Source organism: Lotus japonicus, chromosome 1, assembly GCF_012489685.1.
Source record: "Lotus japonicus ecotype B-129 chromosome 1, LjGifu_v1.2".
Classification (NCBI taxonomy): domain Eukaryota; kingdom Viridiplantae; phylum Streptophyta; class Magnoliopsida; order Fabales; family Fabaceae; genus Lotus; species Lotus japonicus.
Window position 1 is genome coordinate 135,983,980 of NC_080041.1, and position 23,689 is coordinate 136,007,668.

The 23,689-nt window shown below is 35.4% G+C and overlaps 3 protein-coding genes across 3 annotated transcripts; all 3 read left to right on the plus strand.

Annotated features, from left to right (window-relative positions):
• The first annotated feature begins 1,054 nt into the window (after positions 1 to 1,054).
• On the plus strand, positions 1,055 to 3,783 carry LOC130731341 (GDSL esterase/lipase At5g18430-like). Its single transcript, XM_057583604.1, has 5 exons — positions 1,055 to 1,372; positions 2,179 to 2,306; positions 2,456 to 2,698; positions 2,822 to 3,074; positions 3,438 to 3,783. The coding sequence occupies exons 1-5, from the start codon at positions 1,090 to 1,092 to the stop codon at positions 3,671 to 3,673; spliced, it is 1,143 nt and encodes a 380-aa protein (XP_057439587.1). The 5' UTR covers positions 1,055 to 1,089; the 3' UTR covers positions 3,674 to 3,783.
• A 434-nt stretch (positions 3,784 to 4,217) lies between these two features.
• On the plus strand, positions 4,218 to 18,763 carry LOC130731342 (protein PIR). The gene is made up of 30 exons (XM_057583605.1): positions 4,218 to 4,493; positions 4,855 to 4,927; positions 5,065 to 5,129; positions 5,230 to 5,307; positions 5,810 to 5,929; positions 6,042 to 6,112; positions 6,191 to 6,283; positions 6,545 to 6,614; positions 6,776 to 6,840; positions 7,338 to 7,533; positions 7,674 to 7,825; positions 8,645 to 8,738; positions 8,852 to 9,043; positions 9,784 to 9,995; positions 10,924 to 11,071; positions 11,633 to 11,801; positions 12,148 to 12,224; positions 12,355 to 12,525; positions 13,093 to 13,169; positions 13,259 to 13,361; positions 13,865 to 13,984; positions 14,091 to 14,234; positions 14,433 to 14,576; positions 15,203 to 15,346; positions 15,968 to 16,055; positions 16,595 to 16,722; positions 17,117 to 17,324; positions 17,409 to 17,581; positions 17,780 to 17,989; positions 18,336 to 18,763. The coding sequence occupies exons 1-30, from the start codon at positions 4,440 to 4,442 to the stop codon at positions 18,528 to 18,530; spliced, it is 3,834 nt and encodes a 1,277-aa protein (XP_057439588.1). The 5' UTR covers positions 4,218 to 4,439; the 3' UTR covers positions 18,531 to 18,763.
• A 2,489-nt stretch (positions 18,764 to 21,252) lies between these two features.
• On the plus strand, positions 21,253 to 23,689 carry LOC130731343 (U-box domain-containing protein 9-like). The gene is made up of 2 exons (XM_057583607.1): positions 21,253 to 21,710; positions 22,277 to 23,689. The coding sequence occupies exons 1-2, from the start codon at positions 21,414 to 21,416 to the stop codon at positions 23,351 to 23,353; spliced, it is 1,374 nt and encodes a 457-aa protein (XP_057439590.1). The 5' UTR covers positions 21,253 to 21,413; the 3' UTR covers positions 23,354 to 23,689.

Below are 23,689 nucleotides of genomic sequence, written 5' to 3' on the forward strand. Positions count from 1 at the left end.
ACTTCTTTCATTTGATAAAATACCCATAATTTAAGGAAAACAAAAATTAAAGTAAAAATAATGGAAAAGAAATAATAAAAGGAGAGTAAATGATCTAAATCATGAGTCTAGGTGAAAAACAAACAAAACAACAACGCCAGCAAGTCTAAGCATAGGAAAAAATATTACATAAAAAGGGGAAAACTTCTAAATACGCATAAGAGACTTCTCGCGTGAAGCTTGTCGAGTTAAAAATTCTTGTATCCAAGTTGACCGTGAAGTTTCAAAATAAAAAATTATTAAGTCTGGTTTACATGTAGCTTTTCTAAAAAAGTAAAAATTGTTTTGACCCTAAACATGTCAATTTTCTCTACCCTCTGCCCTTTATAAAAAAAGGTAGCCCCAAGGTATTCTTACCGCTGGTAGCTATGAGACTAATCCCTCGAGGCTCTAAGATCATGTTAACTATTAAGTGAGTAGGCATCTCCCAACAAATGTTTTTCCATACGCCAAGTATTTCTTTCATTCATTTCCTTCCTTTCAGCCTTTTGCCCTAGCATGAAATTAACAAGGACACGAACATATTTTTAGTTTTTCAGTATTAGTAATTAGAAGAGAACGTATAAATGTATATATTTTATACTCGTGACTAGTGTAATGCAATCCATCACCTGTGAAATGACTATATTGGTTGAATAGTAAAAGCATGAAGCATCAAACACAGGGAAACACACTTCTTTTCACTTTTTGCTTCTTTTTTCTAATTCTACTAATGCATTTGGGCGGTGACATAATTTCCTGTAGCATCTTCACTACCTAAGTTGTCTCTTTAAGATACACTCCTCACATGTCATGCACTTTTAGAACTAGAAAACCTGAGTCGAATCAAATCCCATTAAAGTCTCCCTAGAGTTTATGCAAGGAGATAGTACTCCCCCAACCAAGTATAGTAGCAAGTGATATCTGCCAGAAATAGTTCTTTACTTTTTCCTTTTTTGTTTTTAAGGAAAAATTAAAAAAGTAGTGAAAACCAGCTATAAAAAGCCTTGAATTCATGAATGATGTATCCACATACACATTGTTGTTGAAAGCTTGTTTTCAACTTCCTCAATGACATTGCCATTTCCCTCAAGTTTTGTTCCCTTGGTGATTATACTTTTAGTAGTAGTAGGGGTCATTTTCCCAGGAGCTGAGGCCAAGTCCAAGTCGTCCAAGCCTAAGCCCAAGCCCAGCAGGGCTTTCTTTGTGTTTGGAGACTCACTTGTTGACAGTGGCAACAACAATTACTTGGCCACCACTGCAAGGGCTGATTCCCCTCCTTATGGAATTGACTACCCAACTCGCAGGCCCACGGGTCGTTTCTCCAATGGCCTCAACATTCCTGATCTTATTAGTTAAGTATCATTCTCCATCAACTAACTATTTATGATTTTTTTTTATCAAGTGAATTGGTTAAATTGGTTCTGAAAGTGATTGACACGGCAAGTTCATCTATGGACTTAGGAAATACAACACATGGCCCCTGATTGTGGTCAGATAAAACATCGATTAAGTTAGTCCCCACATTTTATACAATTAGGGACCCCAAATATAGTAATTATTTCTTCAAGTGACGAACTTACCGACATCCAACACTTTCATGAATCAATTTAGCTATTCACTCTTTTTTTTATCACTTGTTTGAGATTAGTTTCATTCTCAAGCTTCACTTCCATATCATCCAATAGGGACATACTTTTGGATGATAATATAGACATTTGGATGTCATAGAAGAGAATTGATTTCAACTCAAAATAATTTTTGTGTAGAAGTTAAGTAGAATAGGTTTTGAGTTGAACATATATAGTCAATCTTAATTTCACTACATTACCTTGAAAAATATTTTTTTTCTTAAAAGTATTCAAACATAAATCACTTCACTTTAAGTTTATCTCAGTTCAACTCACCTTTACCACAATCAATTTTACCAAAATCAACTTTATTTAAAATCAATTGTGACAACACTGATCGAAACAAACACTTAGTGCATGTCTTGAAATTCTTCTATAATTGTTTATAAAGTCAGAATCAATTATTAAAAGAAGCTTTGTGTTTCATAATTGATTCTAAGAAAAAAAAACACATGCAATTGTACATGTAGACATGACATTTGTGTATTGCATCTAATTATTGTTAACTAGCTGCTTTGATTATTATCAGGCCAACAACTAGGTGCTGAGTCTGTCCTGCCATACTTGAGTCCACAACTGAGAGGTAACAAGCTTCTACTTGGAGCCAATTTTGCTTCAGCTGGAATTGGCATTCTTAACGACACCGGAACTCAGTTTGTAAGTACAATAAAATGCATACCACCATATATGATCCACACTGCAAGCTAGTATAATGCATATATAATCACCTTTTTTTGTTTGTTTAATTAATTTTCTTCATTTAAAATATGCTGGTTAATTAGCAATTGTGGCTTAATAATTTGCAGCTAAATATAATCAGAATGTATAGACAATTGGACTATTTTGAAGAGTATCAGCATCGACTGGCCTCTCAAATTGGAGTAACAAAGACCAAGGCACTGGTGGATAAAGCATTGGTCCTTATCACTGTTGGTGGAAACGATTTTGTTAACAACTACTACTTGGTGCCTTATTCTGCAAGGTCTCGCCAGTATTCACTACCAGATTATGTTAAATTTCTCATTATAGAGTTCCGTAAACTCTTGCAGGTAATTATCAAGTCTTATTACATAACCTTTTTGAGCACAAAGAATAATAATATATAGTAACTTTTCTAGCTGAATGAACTTCACTTATGTGGTCTTGCTTCTTTGTGTGACCATTTAATGCAGAGATTATATGATTTAGGAGCTCGCAGAGTTATTGTGACTGGCACTGGACCATTGGGTTGTGTTCCTGCAGAATTGGCAATGAGAGGAACAAATGGAGGATGTTCTGCTGAACTTCAACGAGCTGCAGCATTGTACAACCCTCAACTACTGCACATGATACAAGCTCTAAACAAGAAATTTGGCAGAGAGGTTTTTGTTGCAGCAAACACAGGACAAATGCATAACGATTTCATCACTAACCCCAAAGCATATGGTAGTACTCTAACTTCTATATATACCAACTTCTTAGTGTATAGTCATTTTGGCCTTTAAAGATATGAGTTCCGTCAACGTAATTCTTGAAAGATTGAAAAAAGAAGAATAGTTACGAAAAGACTGACCATTTAATCATTGAAAGATGAAAATCACAATCTAAAAAATGACGGTTCATTTTAGTCTCTGAAAGACTAAATTGAAATTTAGTTTCATCTTTCAATGACTATTTTATCTATTTCTTTAGCAGAGGGCAAAGGTGACCGAACTGATATATTTCTAGGACTAAATGACTACAATTCTAAGCAAACAATTTAAAGCACCAACTAACAAGTATATAAATATGTGATTGTTTGTTGGGCAGGATTTACTACATCAGAAATTGCTTGTTGTGGGCAAGGACCCTACAATGGGATTGGGCTGTGCACACCACTCTCTAACTTATGCCCACACAGAAATTTGTATGCATTTTGGGATCCATTCCATCCATCTGAAAAGGCAAACAAACTTATTGTGGAGGCAATTATGTCAGGTTCTAAAATGTACATGAACCCGATGAACCTCAGCACCATCCTAGCATTGGATGCTCCCTCCACATGACATCGTTGTTAATTTGAAATTGGGATTGTTTTTCATTTGTATCAACTATCAAGTATGTAATTTGAATCAATTATTGATGAAGTAAATAATTGACATCTCGTTCTTTTCTTAAAATAGTTCATGTTATGGATGAAAATAGTCCATTTATATTTCTAATTTCCAAAATTTAGAATTTTTCTACAATGTGCTAGGCACGTTTCTATACTTCTACTAAAATAATTAAATCCTTTATCAAGTAAAGTTTGGATGGTTCGGCATCGATCACCACTATAGGTCAAAGTATGTTTTCTTTCATATATAAATGTACTTACAAATCGTCACTAACACAACTCTTAAATCGGTAATGAAAATCAAATACACAACATTTTGAAAGGAAATAGTTTATTCTTACCAAATACCAACTGAGTCAACTTGTCAACTTGTGTTGATATTACAATAACTGGATAATCTTCTCTTTGCTTAGATTTAAAGCAAGCAATTGAGGAAGGTAATAATTAATTATAATCACCAATCTCCACCACTACCAGCTTACAGTAGCAGAAAGGAAAATAAAGCAGAGAAGGAGGGCATTATAGTCCACACAGAAATTGCACCTTCTCAGTCTTGCAATTGAAGACTCTTTTCTCTTCTCACCTTACAGAGTGGAGAAGAAGAAGAAGAAGAAGAAGAAGAAATGCAGCGCAATTGCATTTGATCTCTCCTCTTTCCTCTGCTGTTGGTTTTCCTTCAACATTGCTGCTGCTACATTCAACAACAACAATCGCTGATGGCTGTTCCCGTCGAAGAAGCCATTGCAGCACTTTCCACATTCTCGCTCGAGGTACCAAACCAGCCATTGAATTTGTTTCTCTGTTCAAACCTAATTTCTGCTGCATTCTTTTGCTAAGAAAAATCGAAATGCGCTTCTGGGTCGTTCAATCTAGCATTCCATCAATTCATGCTAATTCTAATTATAGAGATTTTGATCTCAGTTTTCAAGTTTTTTTTTTTTGAGTTTTTGTTTCAGTGGGTGTTTGTTTGATTTCACGATTAGTGCAAAATCCATTGAAAGAAAAGATTTTTAGCTTCGAAGTAAAATGGGTAGTAGTAGTCAAATAATGACTGAAACAAGCTACTGATCTGTGTGACTTGTTGTTGAGGAGGTTCAACTATAATGTATTTTTGGTTTGGTGATTACATAGGATGAACAACCAGAGGTGCAAGGACCTGGAGTGTGGGTCACAACTGATAGAGCTGCAACTGAGAGTCCAATAGGTACTTCTCTTATTCTTCTTTAGACATGTCATGAAGAATGTGTGTGTAATCTCACTTAAAAGCTTGAGCACTTTCAGATTTGCTTAAGAGATTTGTAGAATTGTTAGTAATTATGATATACCACTCTCCCTTTGTAGAGTATAGTGATGTTTCTGCGTACCGACTATCTTTATCCGAGGACACGAAAGCTCTCAATCTGCTGGTATGCTGCTCTTGGACTATTTTTGTTGTTTAATTTTCCCTTGAGATGATGTTCTTCCCCTGTTATTAATTTTGAGTGGTTTTGGTAATGCAAAATGCAGAATGCCCTTACCCTAGAGGGAAAGGAGATGGCTTCGGTGCTTTACACATATCGCAGTTGTGTCAAAGCACTTCCTCAGGTAAATTTTCTCTAAAGTTGAGGGTAACTAGTTAAAGTGAATTCTCTTTTTGACAAATGAAGAAACTCTATCAGAAGAAAAAGGGTTAATCTTAAGACATTAAGTACGTTGTTTTTGAAATTTATTGGTACGAATCTGATCTTACTATGATTGCATGATAGTTTCTCACAAGATATCCATACATTGATTTTTCAAAAGGTAATTTTCTTATAAATGTTAATATCAAGAAAATGTCACCAGTTGTTTTATTTCATTTAAAATTTTTGGTTGGAATTGGATGGTCTGCATCAAAAGTTCCAGTTAAAACCTTGCTTTTGGGATAGTTAATGAAGTCAAGTAGATGAGGATTGACGGTTTTGCTTATTGCAACTTTGGTGTGCAGTCATTTCCTAAATTACTTTTGATAACGGATAATATTAAATTCACCATAATGGATATCCATTTCCACGTTTCTATGTCTTTAATTTCTCATGTATTTACACACTTTGCCACAATGGGGCAGCTTCCTGATTCTATGAAGCAAAGTCAAGCTGACTTATATTTGGAAACATATCAAGTTCTGGATTTGGAAATGAGTCGCTTGCGTGAAATTCAGCGATGGCAAGCATCAGCTTCCTCAAAAGTATGGAACGCTCTTTACATATTGTATGATACTTTTTCATTTTTTTCAGAAACTTAGCCATACCCAGACGTAGCACTTTGAGTAAATTTACACATGTCATTTTTTTATGCAGCTAGCTGCTGATATGCAACGTTTTTCTAGGCCTGAGAGGCGCATAAATGGCCCTACAATATCTCATTTGTGGTGTGTTATCATGCTTCTTTTGTTGTTTTTTTTATTTATCTATCTATTTATTTATAATCGCTTTATTCTTGACTCCAGGTCTATGTTGAAGTTGCTTGACGTTTTGGTGCAACTTGACCATCTTAAAAATGCTAAGGCAAGCATACCTAATGACTTTTCATGGTATAAAAGGTATGTATCTAAGTTCAGCCAATCTCACCTTGTCTTCAGGTTGAGGATCTTCGCATTTTTTTTTTCAGGTTCAGTTTGTTTCTGTCAGTTGTATCTTTTATCCATTCTTCTAGGAACTCTGTTTTTGACATGGTATGCGGTATTCCTGATAGTCTTTAGAAATATTATTATGCAATCACCTTCTCGTCTGGTTTAGGATTTCTGCATTTGAAAAACTCTTGAATGGCTATTCACATTCGTTCGTCTTGGTTCTTTTATCAGGACTTTCACACAAGTCAGTGGTCAGTGGCAAGACACTGATTCAATGAGGGAGGAGTTAGATGATTTACAGGTTCGTGATTGTTGAAATTTCCTAGTTATTTAGAACTTTGTGAATTTCTTGTTTATTGAATATGTAAACAAATCTCTTTCCAAGTTTTTTCTTTGTATTTTATTTCTACTGAAAAACCTCATGAAGATGAATTTTTGACCTTTGTATAATTGTACATGCAGATTTTCTTGAGCACAAGATGGGCTATTTTGTTGAATTTGCATGTTGAGATGTTTCGCGTGAACAAGTATCCTGTATATGCTACTTCACAATTTTTCCCATATGACTTTCTTGGCAAAACCTCAATTTCCACTATTTAGGTTTAACTTGTAAATTTTACTTCTTGGCTTTTGTCCCTGAATACTGCCACGGATAAAATTGCAAAGAATCCTATTGATTTATCACACCCTAACTTGTATCACAATTTTTAACTTCCTCCTCTTTTATTTCTTAATCACTTTTAGAAATATAATATAAAAGTATTCATGTGTCTTCACCCAATAGTGTACCCTTTAGGGATGGTTAGTCTGAGGTTCGATCCTTGTTGCCCCTATTATTCAAGTAAAAAGTTGAATTTCAAAACAAGGTAGGTGAGATTGTGCATGTCCACACTGCAAGCCCAATGGGTTCTTTTGCGTGAGGGTGTGTGTAAGAAATATAATATAAAACCATTCATGTGTCTTCATCTTACAGCTTATGTTTTTGGGATAGTTGGTTCATGATAAATTCCTTGACTTGAAATAGTGTAGAAGACATTCTTCAAGCTCTTATAGTCTTTGTTGTTGAGTCTCTAGAATTGGACTTCGCACTTCTCTTTCCAGAGCGCCACATTCTTTTGCGGGTTTTGCCTGTTCTTGTTGTCCTCGTGACATCATCAGAGAAAGATAGTGAGTCTCTGTACAAGAGGGTGAAAATCAACAGACTGATCAATATTTTTAAGGTACTGCGTTATCTTTATGCTTACTAATAACATTATATATACTGGTTTATGAAAATAAATTATTATGATATTAATGCACTGAATTCTTCTCTGTTATCAAGAAATTCAAATTTGTTTCTTTCTTTCCTTTATTTGAACAGAATGAAGTAGTCATTCCTGCATTTCCAGATCTGCATCTGTCTCCTGCTGCGATACTGAAGGAATTATCAATATACTTTCCAAAATTTTCTTCCCAAACCCGCCTTCTCACTCTTCCAGCACCTCATGAGCTTCCACCTCGTGACGCACAAGAATATCCTTCAACTTGTTATATATCTTGACCGATAAACTGATACTGATATGTTATTATTGAACTAATATTCATTTCCTTCACCTCTGTAATCCATGAACAAATATTACTTGTTACCATTTTCACTGCGAATAGATAAATTGTAATGGTGTCATATACTTTAGGATAAAAATTGTATGCTCCCTGTTCATTGAAGTTGAACAATGCAAGGAGGTGGTCTTTAATCTTTCAATTTCTGATTGATAAACTGTGTGAATGAGAAAGTGAAGGAAAACTAAAGAAAATGAAAAACAAAATTTTAAGAGAGATGAAACTTTTAGAGTTTCTGTAATATGAGTAGTTGTACATCTTGAAATGAACTCTAGATAAAGTTCTCATATTTATAGTCTGTTGAGAAACTGAACTCCAGTGTAGTTTTGAGTCTGTTGTAACAGATTCTAACAACAGAATTAACTGTCTGAATTTGTATATATTCATGTGCGCTCTAAGGATGGTGATCATTGACCAATTTATTATATTGTATTTCAGTCCGTTGAATTATACATGAGTTGAAAAACTTCAAATATTTGGGGTTAAAGTTATTTTTGTTGGGCCAAAGGTTTGTTCTTTTCGGTGTTGGAGTGTATAAAAAACTTCATAGGTTTAGTATATGTTCTTGTAACATATGATGCATTGCAGATTAAGTTTTAGTTAATTTTTTCTCATGGAATATCTACTAAAAAGTTATTGAGAAATCCTTTTACTTTTGAAGTGATAAATTTATATAAATTTATGAAGCAACTTCCTGCCACGTCTTGTGAAAAATACCTTGACATGAGACACGTATCAGAGACATTATATGATCATCAATCATGTTGGAGCCATCCGTGCTGAGCATGATGATTTCACAATTCGTTTTGCTTCAGCGATGAATCAGGTGATGCCCTGTGCTTTGTTTGGGTTTTAAAAGAAAAGCCCTCCCTCAAATAAAATTTTCCCTGTTTCTGTTAACTGTGCGTACGTGTTTGTTCACATTCTCTGTTTTTGCAGCTGTTATTGTTGAAGTCCACTGATGGTTCTGATGTTGATTGGAGCAAAGAAGTCAAGGGGAACATGTATGATATGATTGTTGAAGGATTTCAGCTGTTAAGTAGATGGACTGCACGCATCTGGGAACAATGTGCTTGGAAATTTTCTCGACCATGCAAGGATGCATCCCCATCATTCTCTGACTATGAAAAGGTAAGGAATGCTCAAATCTTCTAATTGTATTTGTTGCTTTCTTATATTTTCTTGTGTTTTCTTTTCATTCTTCTTGTAGCTCAAATAATTCCCTATTCTGATTGGTTGTGTTGTCTAATTGATGTTCTAATCTGCTACTTACACTATAGTACTGCCAAATTTGCCATCAATTTTTTATTTGTATATATTAATTATGTAATTTTGTATAAAAGCAATTCTAACGTTGCAATTTGTATTTGCATGGGTGTTGATATCACTTGAACTTTATCCACATTTAAATTTAATAAACCAATTTAGCTTTCCCATTAGCCAAATCAAAATTAACCATTTTGACAATAAGTCAATAACCAATATTTCCTTCATATTTTACTTTCATAAAACAATTAACTGTTTATATTAAAAGAGCTATTCTAAAATACAATTCGCTACTTTCAGTAATCTTGATACTCATTGTTAATTCAATCATGTGAAACTTGAATTATCCAACTTCTTTATCACACTAACCACATGAAACTTAACCATTTGTCACTTAAACTAACCAATTTATTATATCACTTGTTCATTTATGAATTCTAACTACTATTTGTTTGTTTTAACCATGCACAAATGTGAATTTGGTTAATGGTGCTTAAGTTTGATTTAAATCAAAGTTGGCTCCCTACCACTTAAAGTCAAAGTGTATCTTGTATTGTTTCTTGATAAATATATATAACCATAAATGATGTTTTTTTATCTTGTAGGTAGTAAGATATAACTACACTGCAGAGGAAAGGAAAGCACTGGTTGAACTTGTGAGCAACATAAAGAGTGTCGGATCTATGGTGCAGCGGTGTGATACACTCGTTGCTGATGCTTTATGGGAAACAATACATTCTGAGGTCCAAGATTTTGTTCAAAACACATTAGCTTCTATGTTGCGGACTACCTTTAGAAAGAAGAAGGACCTTTCTAGGTAGGATTCCAACTTGAATTGCATGGTATATAATTGTTAATTTTTGTAGCTTGATATTTTCCTTGGGCAAACTCTTAATGCTCTCATGGAATTGGTCATGAAATCCTAAATATGTGCCCGTAGACTGTGTCATGAAAACACAATACTTCTGAAACAGAATCAAATATCACTCAATATGTTCATAAATACAACTTGAAGATTTGGTTTCAAGATACAATTTTATGTCTGTGGAGTTAAATGGGATCAAGAGAGAAAACGTTTTCTGCTAAAAGTTAAGTGATTGAGTCTTGTCTTATTTATACTAAATGTGTGGGCTATGTAGTATGTACAGCCTGTAACTGTACTACTGTAGTACTATAAATAAAATAAAATTGTTAGATTATATCATATCTTATAATATCTTGATCTTATATCAGAGTTTAGATTATCTTAGTTTCCATATGGCTAAATATTTCTTGATTTGTTTCTTTATTTAATTTAATTAGGATTGGAAATTTAGGGGTCTAGTAATTTTCATTTAGTTTCCCCTATTTGATTAGAATTAGGAGTCAGTATAAATAAGCGTTAGTCCTTTGTCTTCCGCATAACATTATATATCATATCATAATAAAGTATTTATTCTTCCTCTTGGCTGTATAGTTTTGTGCGTCTGTTAAATCTAAGCATAACTGAACATGTGGTAATTGTATGTCCATTCTTGTGATATCTGATAATAAAAATGATAAATGATTGGAGGGAGTATGCTTTCAATAAAAATAGGATGTGCTTTTATTATAAGAGTATGAAACTCAATATTCATTTGGAATGGAATCCAAAAAGAGTTTCAATTTTTAATATTAGCATTTGTTAATCAAAATTCTCTTCTGAGCTGATGTATAATACAAATTTTTTCCCCGCTGATTTTAATTACCAAAATGTGGATTTTCAGGATTCTTTCTGATATGAGGACCCTTTCAGCTGATTGGATGGCTAATACTAACAAGTCAGAGTCTGAGTTACAGTCCTCGCAGCATGGAGGTGAAGAAAGCAAAGCAAACATATTTTATCCAAGGGCAGTTGCTCCAACTGCGGCTCAGGTCTACATTGTTTCCATTCTCGTTTTGCCGTGTTGTTTGATTTATTATCATTGATATGCTTATAAGTGAATAGCCACATATATAATAACTCAAAGGATTAAAGCTATTGATTGAAATATGCTGTTTGTGTTGATGTGTTGTTAGTACATAGACTTAAAAATGCTTTGCCTTTCACAGAAAGTGATATACATTAAGATATACATAAAGATGCTGATGTGTGCCAATATTTTGAAATGTTAACCACCATTCATTTATGCAGTCATGTGTATCATGATTCATGAATTAAAAAAAATGTTTTTTTATTATCAGATTGCTTTTTTCAAACTCAGGCCTTTTGGATGAATTTCCTTTTGTTCATGTGTATTCGCATACAAAATAGCAATCAGATTATTCTTACTATATAAATTCTTCAGTGATAATTTTTTTTTTTGTAAAGCTTATCTAGATTGTTGGCAAAATTTCTCTAAATCCGGCCTTGAGCTGCTTTGTAAGTTCCTTATGTGCGTATGCATAATTTTTGATTAGCACTCAATAATTTTTTTCCTAATATCTTCAATACAGGTGCACTGCTTGCAGTTCTTAATATATGAGGTAGTTTCTGGTGGTAACCTTAGGAGACCAGGTGGACTGTTTGGCAATAGTGGCTCAGAAATCCCAGTTAATGATTTAAAACAGCTGGAGACATTTTTTTACAAGCTTGGTTTTTTCCTTCATATTTTAGACTACTCAGGTAATGGTCTTAGATTGACCCTAGCATCAATTTTACTGCTAAGACTAATCCTTGGGTGCATTCTGTGTTAATGGATTAAACATCTTCACTTACACAGCCTCTTCCTCTCTTTTTTCTACCCCCTGTTAGTGGTTCCTCTCCTACATTAGCAAACTAGTTTGGAAGCATTATATTTTGTGTCATGTCTCTGTTAATGAATAATATATATTACCCGACAAATATCTATGGCTTCACAGTACGCTGCTTACAACATATATAGGGTTTCTACTCCCTCTTGTTTATTATTTGACAGAATAACTATTGCATCCTTTAGTGGATTTGACTTTTGTGATGACGATGCTTGCAGTGACTGTTGCAACATTGACAGATCTTGGTTTCTTGTGGTTTAGAGAATTTTACTTAGAGTCTTCGCGAGTCATTCAGGTAATACTTATCCCCACAAGATTATTTGAATTTCAACTCTGTCATGTCACCAGAAACATTTATAGATTGGAGCATTTACAAATTTCCTAGCTACCTGCAAAATAATAATTAATTAATTTGTTCCCTGTAGTTTCCAATTGAATGCTCTCTTCCCTGGATGTTGGTGGATTGTGTACTTGAGTCACCAAACTCTGGTCTTCTTGAGAGTGTTCTGATGCCATTCGATATCTATAATGATTCAGCTCAGCAAGCCTTGGTTTTGCTGAAGCAACGGTTTCTGTATGATGAAATTGAGGCTGAGGTATTACACAGTTTTAACGTAATGTAGATGAGTATGCGGTGGATTTCCTGACATAATAACTGATACAGATGCTTTTAGGTGTATATGATCTACATATACTGAAATACACTAAACTCATTGGAGTAATTTATGTGCTATTAGCCGTCCTATAGTTACAAAAGTTATTAGTTGATAAAAAATAATAATAGGGGAAGGGAGGACAAGCGGCAGAAATAGGAATTGGGCCACAATAACCTTATTTACATAGCAAGGGGTGAGGAAAGCAAAGGGGAATCATGGGAGAGTAAGAATAAAAGGGGAATATGGGTATTAGTGGATCCATCCAGAAAATTGAGCGGGAACTTAGGCCTTTGGGCAGGGAGTTATCAGGACCCCTGAAATAACTGTATTTTAATGTCTCTTCAATTCATTTTTATTTGACAGTTTTCTATAAATCCATACCTTCTCTTATTGATATCAGTTTATGCCAGTAGTATAGAGTGAATTCTTGTGTAAATCCATTGAGATGACTTGTTTCCTATCATATGCTTTCTCCATCGATCAGTTGTTCTGTTTACCTTTTGACAGGTGGATCATTGTTTTGACATATTTGTTTCAAAATTGTGTGAAACCATTTTCACATATTACAAAAGTTGGGCAGCAAGGTTTGCTCCTTTTTCTCTGCTAATCCAGCTTATCTTTTGATTATTCCACAGACTAACCCTTTCTACCAATGGATGCTGAATTCATGCAGTGAATTGCTTGATCCTTCATTCCTCTTTGCCTCAGAGAATGCAGAAAAGTATGCTGTGCAGCCTATGAGGTTCCATATGCTGCTAAAAATGACTAGAGTGAAGGTTAATGGATTACATTATCCAAATGTTTCCTGTCTACAATTTGATTTGGTGCATTAAAGTGAAAGCTAGATGTATCCATCCTACTCAACAATTTTTGGATTAGTCAAGTTTTTTTGAAAAATGCCCAAGTTGGGGCAGGGGTTGGGGGGTGTATAAAAATGCGCTAGTTGCTGTCAGAGAGAAGGACGATGCATTTGCAGTTGCCTTAGTTCTCAGTATTTTGTTTCTAGTGTAACTCCATTATAAGCAATCAAATTTTGGTGTCGAAGCATGGAAAGCAGGTTTCACCAATGCCACAACATGCAGCAATATTTTGATACTTAAATGATTTTTGATCTAGTAGTTTTGTGGTGTATTCCTCCTTCCTTTTAGGAGATCCCTCTTGCTCTTTCTCTCTACTCTCTCTCTCACACACACACACACATTTCTGCTGGATATCATGATTCGAATTTAATTGAGTTGCAATTACTCTTCCATGTGACTAAAAATCTTTTGATGCACAGCTGCTTGGAAGGATGATTAATTTGCGAAGTTTGATCACTGAACGGATGAACAAAGTTTTCCGAGAAAATATTGAGTTTCTGTTTGATCGTTTTGAGTGTCAGGATCTGTGTGCCATTGTGGTTAGTGATTTTACTGCTATTTCTCTTAGCTATCAATTATGAATTTTTTTTCCTCTCTTTTCTCCATATTCATTGACCAAGTAATACTGTGACTACTTTATTCCAGGAACTAGAAAAGCTGTTGGATGTCTTAAAGCATTCCCATGAATTACTGTCAAGAGATATTTCTATAGACTCTTTTAGTCTCATGTTGAATGAGATGCAAGAGAACATCTCTCTTGTATCATTTTCTAGTCGACTGGCCTCACAGGTTTTCCTTTTGAACTCTGAAGTAGTACTTCAATTTTGATGTCTATCTTTCTTTCTCTCTCTCACACACACATTAGCTTTATGTTGTTTTGTAATCTGTAATGCTCATATTAAAACCACTATTTGGATGGTAATTGATAATTTTATGACTTGATCTGTTTCCTTCAATTTCATTGATCAATTTATTTGTGTATGCTAGATCTGGTCTGAGATGCAAAATGATTTTTTGCCAAACTTTATTCTCTGCAATACTACTCAACGTTTTATCAGATCATCAAAGACTGTTCCTGTTCAAAAGCCATCCATACCCTCTGCTAAGCCTAGTTTCTATTGTGGTACTCAAGTAAGCATTCCTCATATTGCTATTGATGATACGATCATTATAAAATCAGTTGCAGTTGTGTTAATGACTTAATCCTCTCTATGTGTGATCATAAACATCTGCAAATCTTTCAATTTTAGCTCATTCACACACATATATCATATGCATGTCTCACTTCCAATTTTGGAAGTTCCAAAATATATCTGCATTTCATGTAGACCTTGGGACCAACATTCCACGTGGCCAGCACCCAAGTACACATGTGTCTAATGACCCGAGAGCATTGTTTTTTCAGCTTTCCCCTTTACTTTTTACTGTCATTTTTGTTGTCACATTCATTTCTGTTTTTTTCACTCATGGAAGATATTTATACTATACTGAGAGAGAGAGGGGGGGGGGGGGGGAGAGAGAGAGAGGGTGAATAGTTGTGTGTGTTTTCTACTGCCTTCTTTGTGTAAATACAAGTTTCTCATTATCTATTTCTATATAATAGGATTTGAATTCTGCTCATCAAAGTTTTGCACGACTGCATAGTGGATTCTTTGGAATAGGGGGGGGGGAGAGAGAGAGGGTGAATAGTTGTGTGTGTTTTCTACTGCCTTCTTTGTGTAAATACAAGTTTCTCATTATCTATTTCTATATAATAGGATTTGAATTCTGCTCATCAAAGTTTTGCACGACTGCATAGTGGATTCTTTGGAATATCGCACATGTTTGCAATTGTTCAACTTTTGGGATCCCGATCATTACCTTGGCTTATTAGAGCCCTTCTTGATCACATATCAAACAAGGTACGTCACTCTTTATCTTTGCTAAAGTGTGAATATGTTCATTGCATGACATTGCCTTTCTGTGGTAACCTACAAAACAATATAAAATCCAATTTTATTATACAATAAGTTTGATTGTCAACTATTGAAATTTATATAAACTAATTGAAATCATCTTTCTTTGCCCCTTGCCACTCTGATAATGGTTAGTTGGTTTATTTAGGTTTGGTATAAAATACAATCCAAACTCACCATATAGACACGTGAATATGAATAAGAAGCAATGAGTAGGTAGTGACAAGACTTGTTTTTTGAAGAAAGAATCAAGTGCTAAAACTTATCAAGATATGGATGAATGTGAAAAGTTTGACCACATAGGGACGTGTTGATTGATACACAGTGGTATGCTAAGGAAATGGGAAATGATTGATGACATGTTAAAAATGTATTTTTTCAAATAGATTCCACTGACCACAATTACATACACTGAAGGTTCCTAAACATATTGGGCAACTAACTATTATTTATAGATTGTCAGATTACATGCTTGATGCATATAGTTTGCACATGTCTATATTTATTGATTTTGTAATTTCTAATTTTGGTATGGCTCACTAACAATTTAATGTGTGCTATTACTAGATTACTCTGCTTGAACCAATGATCACTGGATTACAAGAATCCTTGCCGAAATCAATTGGACTTCTTCCCTTTGATGGAGGTGTGACAGGTACATGATGACAGTTTTTCCTTTCACTTTTTTTAGCCTTTCCTCTGAAATTTACTAATCTGTGCATGCTTTAAATGTATTCTTCTTTAAACAACGTGATGGTAAATTATGCACGTTCAATCAATCATTTTTAAAGTTCTAAAAATATTCATTGAAAATTGTGGAAGTAAAAATAATTCACAAAGTAGTAACAAGTATAATTATCAACCATGTTTATGGTTCATGTTCAAAATTCATGGAACATATGCACTAATTATAGAGTGCCTGACCTAGAACTTTCTTAAATAAATATTAATCATTAGTAGCATGTTTTTCTTTGTCCAATTTTTATTGTCAGAAAGTATTACTAGACTCCATTGCTTACCCAAAAAAAAACTACTAGACTCCATTATATTCGATCGTTTGGCTAGAATTTTATTAAAACGACTATATTTCATGTTTACAAATGATATTCTCAAACATATTATCTCTGCTAAGAGTTCAGGACATAAATACACAACCAAATCTAAGAAATGAATTCTTTGATTATTTATTCACAGGTTGTGTAAGACTTGTAAAAGAACAACTTAACTGGGAGACAAAATCAGAGCTGAAAGCTGAGGTTCTTCATGGCATAAAAGAGATTGGAAGTGTATTGTACTGGATGGGGCTTCTAGATATTGTGATGGTCAGTAACCTATGCAGTTATCTATTTATCTACTGTGATTGTCTTCATATAACTGGATGACTTTAGCTGTGTTTGAAAACACGTTCACATGAATGCAACGCCAACAGAGGGCCAAGCCTCCTTTCATGTCTGCAACATTAGGATGCCAAATTCTGCTTCCCGAGGTTCCTGAACAGATGTCAGTCAACGAATAATAATTTATTATCATCAAACTCCCACAATGAATTTTACAAGGATACTAAATGTAGAAGAATAAATTTCGTAAAATAGCTTCTTTCTTACCTGGGAAATAGGGAGGATGACCTCACGTTTTCCTTAATTATAAATTATTGATGTTCTCCTCTATGCCTCTTTAGTTTGAGTTATAGTGACAAATACATTGCATTCTGGACAGAGAGAAACAGATACTATGAATTTCATGCAAACTGCTCCTTGGCTGGGCTTGCTTCCTGGGGCAGATGGACAAATATTGACTTCTCAAGATGGTGGAGACAGCCCTGTTGTCAGTATCTTTAAATCAACAGCTGCTGCAATGGCTTCATACCCTGGTTGCCAATCCCCTTCATCTTTCCACATCATGTCAAAACAAGCAGAAGCTGCAGGTTTGAAACCTTGGTTTATCTTTTATGTACATTTACTTATATGATCTTTTATTAATGGTTCAGACATGTTATCTTTTATTACAGATCTTTTGTATAAAGCTAACCTGAATACTGGAAGTGTGCTGGAGTATGCACTTGCTTTCACAAGTGCTGCACTGGATAAATATTGTAGTAAATGGAGTGCTGCGCCCAAGACAGGCTTCATTGACATCACAATTTCTAAAGATTTCTATCGAATTTACAGCGGTCTCCAAATTGTAAGGAGCAACCTTCTACAACTAGTGCATTTCCTTGTTTACATTATAATGCCATAGCTTAAATCACGTGTAAGCTAAAAATTAGCTTAAACCACTCTAATATTTTGTTCAATGCATTAATGAATTTGCTAGTATGTTTATTCCTTCCTTTTTTCCCTTAACTTTCTTTTGACATGTGCTTTTGCTTGAGCAACATAGGGATACTTGGAAGAGTCTGCCCAAGTGTCAACAAATAGTCATCAAAGGCTGGGAGATTCAGTTGCTTGGGGTGGATGCACTATAATTTATTTGCTTGGGCAACAGCTGCATTTTGAGCTCTTTGACTTTTCATATCAGATTCTCAATATTGCAGAAGTGGAGGCTGCATCTGTTGTGCAAACACACAAGAACACGCACCTCCCTGTTCAGGTTTATATTGCTTCTTCAAATCAAAGCCAAAAAAATCTCTGCTTGTCTTACATAATCATATCTATTCAATTAATAAAATTATTGCCTTCGCTATTGTTAACCAAATAGGCATTACACATTTTTTTCTTTCCTTCTTTAAGCTGAAATCAAATTCAGTTTGACCATGAAACAAAATCAATTTAATTGAGATAATTGTCGTATTAGATGCTTAGCGAAGTCAATATAGTATATAGTTGTGAAGAAGCTGCGACTGGTTTAAGTCCCATTTAAATTTAAAACCTTCTCAACTTATTCAATAATGTATCATTTGTGCTGTTATTGATTGCATTTACTTTTCTTTTAACAGGGATGGGAAACCTTGTTGGAAGCAATGAAAAAAGCTAGGAGATTAAATAATCATGTATTCTCTATGCTTAGAGCACGCTGCCCCCTTGAAGAAAAAACTGCCTGTGCTATTAAGCAAAGTGGTGCTCCAATACATCGTATAAAATTTGATAACACAGTTTCAGCATTTGAAACACTGCCACAGAAAGGTGCTTAAACAAGTTGTCTGTTCGGTGTATATATATCGTGTAACATTGCAGTGTTGTATGTAATAGATAGCAAGTATTATGTAAATGTTTCATCAGCTGGAATTTTTGTTGAGGGAGTAACAATTTAGCATTTGATCTTGACGTGGGTGTTTGATTGAACAAAATAAGCTTAATTTACACTTTTCTACATATAACACTTGATGTTGATGTAATAGTGTTCTATGTAACGTGGTCATTTCGACGGTGTTTTGTCCAAATTGTGATAGAAGTGGGTGATGTCTACGGTCTACCTCATTGAATGATTTGACACCCCAACAACACATCCACATAGATAATTAATTTTCAAAGTTATTTTACATGATAAACATAACCAAAATACAATCACAACCTCTTCTTCTTCTTCCCTTCTAACCCCACCACTTTCTTCTTCCCTCTCACCACCGCGCCACCACCCTATGCCAACTTAGCTTCATCATTTTTCATATATTTTCCTTTGTTACTACTCATTTGCAAACACAACATTGTATGTTCCTTTTATCAAAACTTTTTTGACCTCCTGTAATTCGAAAACAGTTCTAGCCTTCTGTAATTCGAAAGCCACCGTTTTAGAATCGACCTCTTCCTCTTCTGGCGCGATTTCTTCCTTCCTTTAAAATCTTGCCTTTGATCACGATCATTATTCTCTTGAATGAATGTTGGGTTTGTTGGACTCTTTCCTTTAATATTTCACCCCTTTTCTTTGGCTTCCATGAAGGGACTGCCAACTCCATCGCCTCTTCAACGTGATTGAGCTTGCAATGCCTATGTTGGTTCTGGAGGCAATCTATGCACATCTCTCATTCAGTCGTTCATGTCCTCAAGGTTTTCTCCATAATCATCTGGTTTGTAAGAGTTTCACCACAAACCCTGATTTGGTTTGAAAGAGAACGAACTTTTGTAAAATAATATGGCACAATCTCTTAAGCCTCCATTTGCAATAACTCATCGTCTCTTAAGAGTTTGCATTATGACTTTCTTCAACTTGTCTGTCTCTGCACAACACTTTTTTGAGATGTCTAGGTATCCTTCAAGCTAGATGCGGATGAAATCTTCTAAAAAATTGCAGAGTCCACATAAACAATATTTTGCAGTTCTTTCTTCATCAACTCACGATGAACGGCATTTTGTGCCTCAGTTAGATTTTTCCCAATTCTTAAACACCACTTTTCACAATTTCCATCACTTATTGAAAGCCAAATATAACTTATATTTGAGTGCGCCAATTTTCATAGTTCTTCCTATAAAAAATGAGAAGTATTATTGCAAAGTCCTCATTCACACGAGCCATGATGATGTGCAGTGTTTAACTCTAAAAAGATAATCAAGCTCTTAATACCACTCGTTAGAACACACTCACACATGAGTTATATATCACACACGCACACGCTTCACCGACTCCTAATTGAGATATTCCAACTCGTCGAGTGACATTAGCCCCTCTCCTAGCGATGAGGATTAGCGAATTTTTCAAAAATCGGTCCCATGCGCCAATTTGTGGACAGAGAGTCGATAAGAAAATTAGTAGAAAATCACAATTTTTTTTATCATTTTTCATATACTCCTACATTTTATACTATTCATCTGGTACATGGTTAACCAACCAACTGACTTTAGTTAGTTAACTAACTGAATACTAACAACTCTAACTATCCACTAAGTGAATTATTTACAACAAATCCTGCAAAAACACACGTCACATGGAATTTTGACAGGATTACTTTTTGTTACGGTATGTTGTCACACTCTTGATGTGCCAAATAGGCAAATACGTCTGCTTTTATATTCTTCCTTTTGTTCTGGTCCCCATAATATTTCTATTTTGCTTAAAATCCGCGTTATCCTTAATAGAGGCAAGAGAATTAGAGTAGTAGACTATTAATAGAGGACAACAGAAGCATCATTCATTCAAGTGGAAAGAAACAAACAAAAATCAATTATTCATTCAAGTGGAAGGACCCACAAACTACACTGCCTTAGCTTATGTTTGGAACTGCCTTAAATAGATCCACTTTTAGCTTTAAAACCGTGTTGAGAAGAAGCTCCCTCCATATTAGAATCGATTCTAGTTCATTGTCCCAACAACTGACGTGATGGTTGCTCACCTCATCCATTAATCATAAAATCGAAAATATGATTCTCAACATGGGAATGTAGTATATTCCGCCCATAGAAATGTAATATATTTTGTGGTTAGCCGTTTTCCACTTATTACGAGTACCTTAATAAACAGATTAATTATTACTGTTATTTTAACTATTAATTATTACTATTGGCTGTGAATACCGTGGTCTCGATGAATAGTCAAACCAAACCGTAACTTTTGTAGTCAGCTGTTTACCGCTTATTACAACCATCTTAATAAATGAATTAATTATTACTGTCGATCGTGAATACCGTGGTCTCGATGAATGAATAGTAAAATCAAACCGTCCCATATCGTTTACCACTTATTAATTATTACAACTACCCTAGTAAACGACGAACTAATTATTACTGTCGGCCGTGAATACCGTGGGGAGAATAGTAAAACCAAACCGTCCCTAGTTTTTGGTCAAACCAAACGGTGACTTTTTTCAATTCTTTAATGCACAACACACACTCCTTGGGCTTGGGTCGGTGGCTTCTTCTCTCACACTCTACGCGATTTCAATACTGTACTGCACTCCACTCACGTTGCCTATTGTTTTGTTTGCCACCCTATAAATTCTAATTCTCTCTCTCTCTCTCTCTCTAAAACAGAGGAAAGAAAGAAATTGAGAGGAAAGAAAATAAGAGAATGAATTGAATGGTGTGTTGTGAGAGTGAGTAGTGAGTGAGAGAGACACACACAGTGAGCGAGCGAGTGAGGTTTCATGGCGAAGAGAGACGGAGATGGCGGAGAAGGAGGAGGAGGAGCGGTTGCGGCGGCGGCGGAATTGAAGGAGAAACTACGGGGATTGGTGAAGATGATTGTGGAGAGCGATGACTACACTGTTCAAACCGCTGATGATGCAATCGCTACTCTCTCCGCTCTCAAGCTTCTCAAGAAGAACAAGACTCGAGAGAATCGAACTGCATCGTTCTCTGACAAATTCGACCCTCCTACTGAATTTCGCTGCCCGATTTCTACCCAGTTGATGACTGATCCTGTTATCTTGTCCACTGGCCAGGTTTCTTTCCCTAATTTCATTTCCATTTCGCTTTCTTGCATTTCCATTCATCGTTGAAATGATAATCTTGTTTTTATTTGCTTTTTAGAACAGTGATGTTCAAATTGGATTGGATAATCAGAACCATCTTTGTTTTATTGATTAGTTGCAATTCTTTTACTGTGTTGTTGCTTGTTTGGAAATTGGATTTTTGTTTTATGTTGGTTCCTAATTGATGGGTGGAATAAGAAAATATTGTTTTACTTTCCATTGGGATGTTGGTTACTAATGCCATGTTGTGTATTTGGATTTTCGTCGAAGTCAACGAGGATGGATCCATGTTGAAATCAATGTGGCAAAATATTGTTTCTCTGATCGACCGACGTGGCAAATTCTAGTTTCTCCGTTGACAAATTGGAATATGTGAAATCACGTTTGCGTTGGACCAACGTCAAACCGAACATATACTAATTACTTACCATTTACCAATCCCTGCTTAAAAATGTGTGTCTGTGTTAGTGAATTTAGGGTTTGGCTTGTTTGACATTACTCATTATTGTGTTCTAATTTCATGCTTGCTGTTGCAGACTTATGATCGGCCATTTATTCAGAGGTGGTTGAATGAAGAAGGACACAGGACATGCCCTCAAACCCAGCAAGTCTTGTCTCACTCGATCCTTATTCCTAATTTTCTTGTTCGAGAAATGATTACGAAGTGGTGCAAGGACCGTGGAATTGAGATGCCAAAGCCTGTTCGGGATGTTGATGAAGCAGTGACCAAAGCGGATAGACACCGTTTAAATTCATTGCTTCATAAGTTGTCATTGTCTCTTTCTGATCAGAAAGAAGCTGCGAAAGAGCTTCGCCTCTTAACGAAGCGGATAGCTACGTTTCGAACCCTTTTTGGGGAGTCAGGTGTGATTGCACGGTTGCTCAGTCCGTTATCACCTGGCAGGACTTGTGCTGACCCTGATCTCCATGAGGACTTGATCACAACTGTTCTGAATCTCTCTATTAATGATGATAACAAAAAAGTGCTTGGAGAGGATCCAGCTGTCATTTCTCTGCTTATTGATGCCTTGAAGTCTGGAACCATTCAAACAAGAAGCAATGCTGCGGCGGCTTTTTTCTCCATATCAGCACTTGATTCCAACAAGCACATCATTGGAAAATCTGGAGCTATCAAACATTTGATTGACCTTTTAGATGATGGACATCCATTAGCCGTGAAAGACGCTGCTTCAGCCATATTCAACATCTGTGTCATGCACGAGAACAAGGGGATCGCCGTGCAAGAAGGGGCTGTTCGGGTTATTATGAAGAAGATCAAGGACAACATTATAGTAGATGAACTGTTAGCCATACTGGCTCTCCTCTCCACTCATCCCAAGGCTGTTGAAGAAATGGGTGATCTAGGTCCTGTTCCTTTCTTACTGGGTAATATTAGAGAGACTACCTCAGAGCGAAGCAAGGAGAATTGTGTTGCAATGCTATATACAATCTGTTACAATGATAGAACAAAGTGGAAGGAAATTAGAGAAGACGAAAGGGTCAACGGCACACTGTCTAAGCTTGCACAGTGTGGAACTTCAAGGGCGAAAAGGAAGGCTAGTGGTATTCTTGAGAGGGTCAATAGATTTTTCTCCTTAACCCACACTGCTTGATGAATTTAAACCTTGGAAGTTAGAAAATCAAAATCAACCCCTTGTAAAGTAAGTTTCATGTGTTCTTCTGTACAGAACCACCTCAGGACAGGTAGCTGCTGTAAAAATGGGACAAGGTCACATATTTGTTATACATCTCCTGCATACTTTACCTTCAAATACAATCGGGCATGTAAATGGATGAGCTGAGTGTTTTATTTTCTTCTTTATTTGGTCTCTATTCTGGTAGTTAATTCCTTTTTAAAAAAGGATGCACATGTGGTACTATTTTCTCATTGCCCGTGATTGGTGTTTGATATCTGAATTTTGTGACTATTCATGGTTCCTAGACAACAA

Coding starts and splice junctions, on each gene's coding strand:
- LOC130731342 (XM_057583605.1), top strand. CDS start 4,440: ATGGCTGTTCCCGTCGAAGAAGCCATTGCAGCACTTTCCACATTCTCG. Junction 9,996..10,923: donor AAGAAGAAGGACCTTTCTAG/GTAGGATTCCAA, acceptor GTGGATTTTCAG/GATTCTTTCTGATATGAGGA. Junction 17,325..17,408: donor AAAACAAGCAGAAGCTGCAG/GTTTGAAACCTT, acceptor CTTTTATTACAG/ATCTTTTGTATAAAGCTAAC.
- LOC130731341 (XM_057583604.1), top strand. CDS start 1,090: ATGACATTGCCATTTCCCTCAAGTTTTGTTCCCTTGGTGATTATACTT. Junction 2,307..2,455: donor ACGACACCGGAACTCAGTTT/GTAAGTACAATA, acceptor AATAATTTGCAG/CTAAATATAATCAGAATGTA. Junction 2,699..2,821: donor AGTTCCGTAAACTCTTGCAG/GTAATTATCAAG, acceptor CATTTAATGCAG/AGATTATATGATTTAGGAGC.
- LOC130731343 (XM_057583607.1), top strand. CDS start 21,414: ATGGCGAAGAGAGACGGAGATGGCGGAGAAGGAGGAGGAGGAGCGGTT. Junction 21,711..22,276: donor TTATCTTGTCCACTGGCCAG/GTTTCTTTCCCT, acceptor TTGCTGTTGCAG/ACTTATGATCGGCCATTTAT.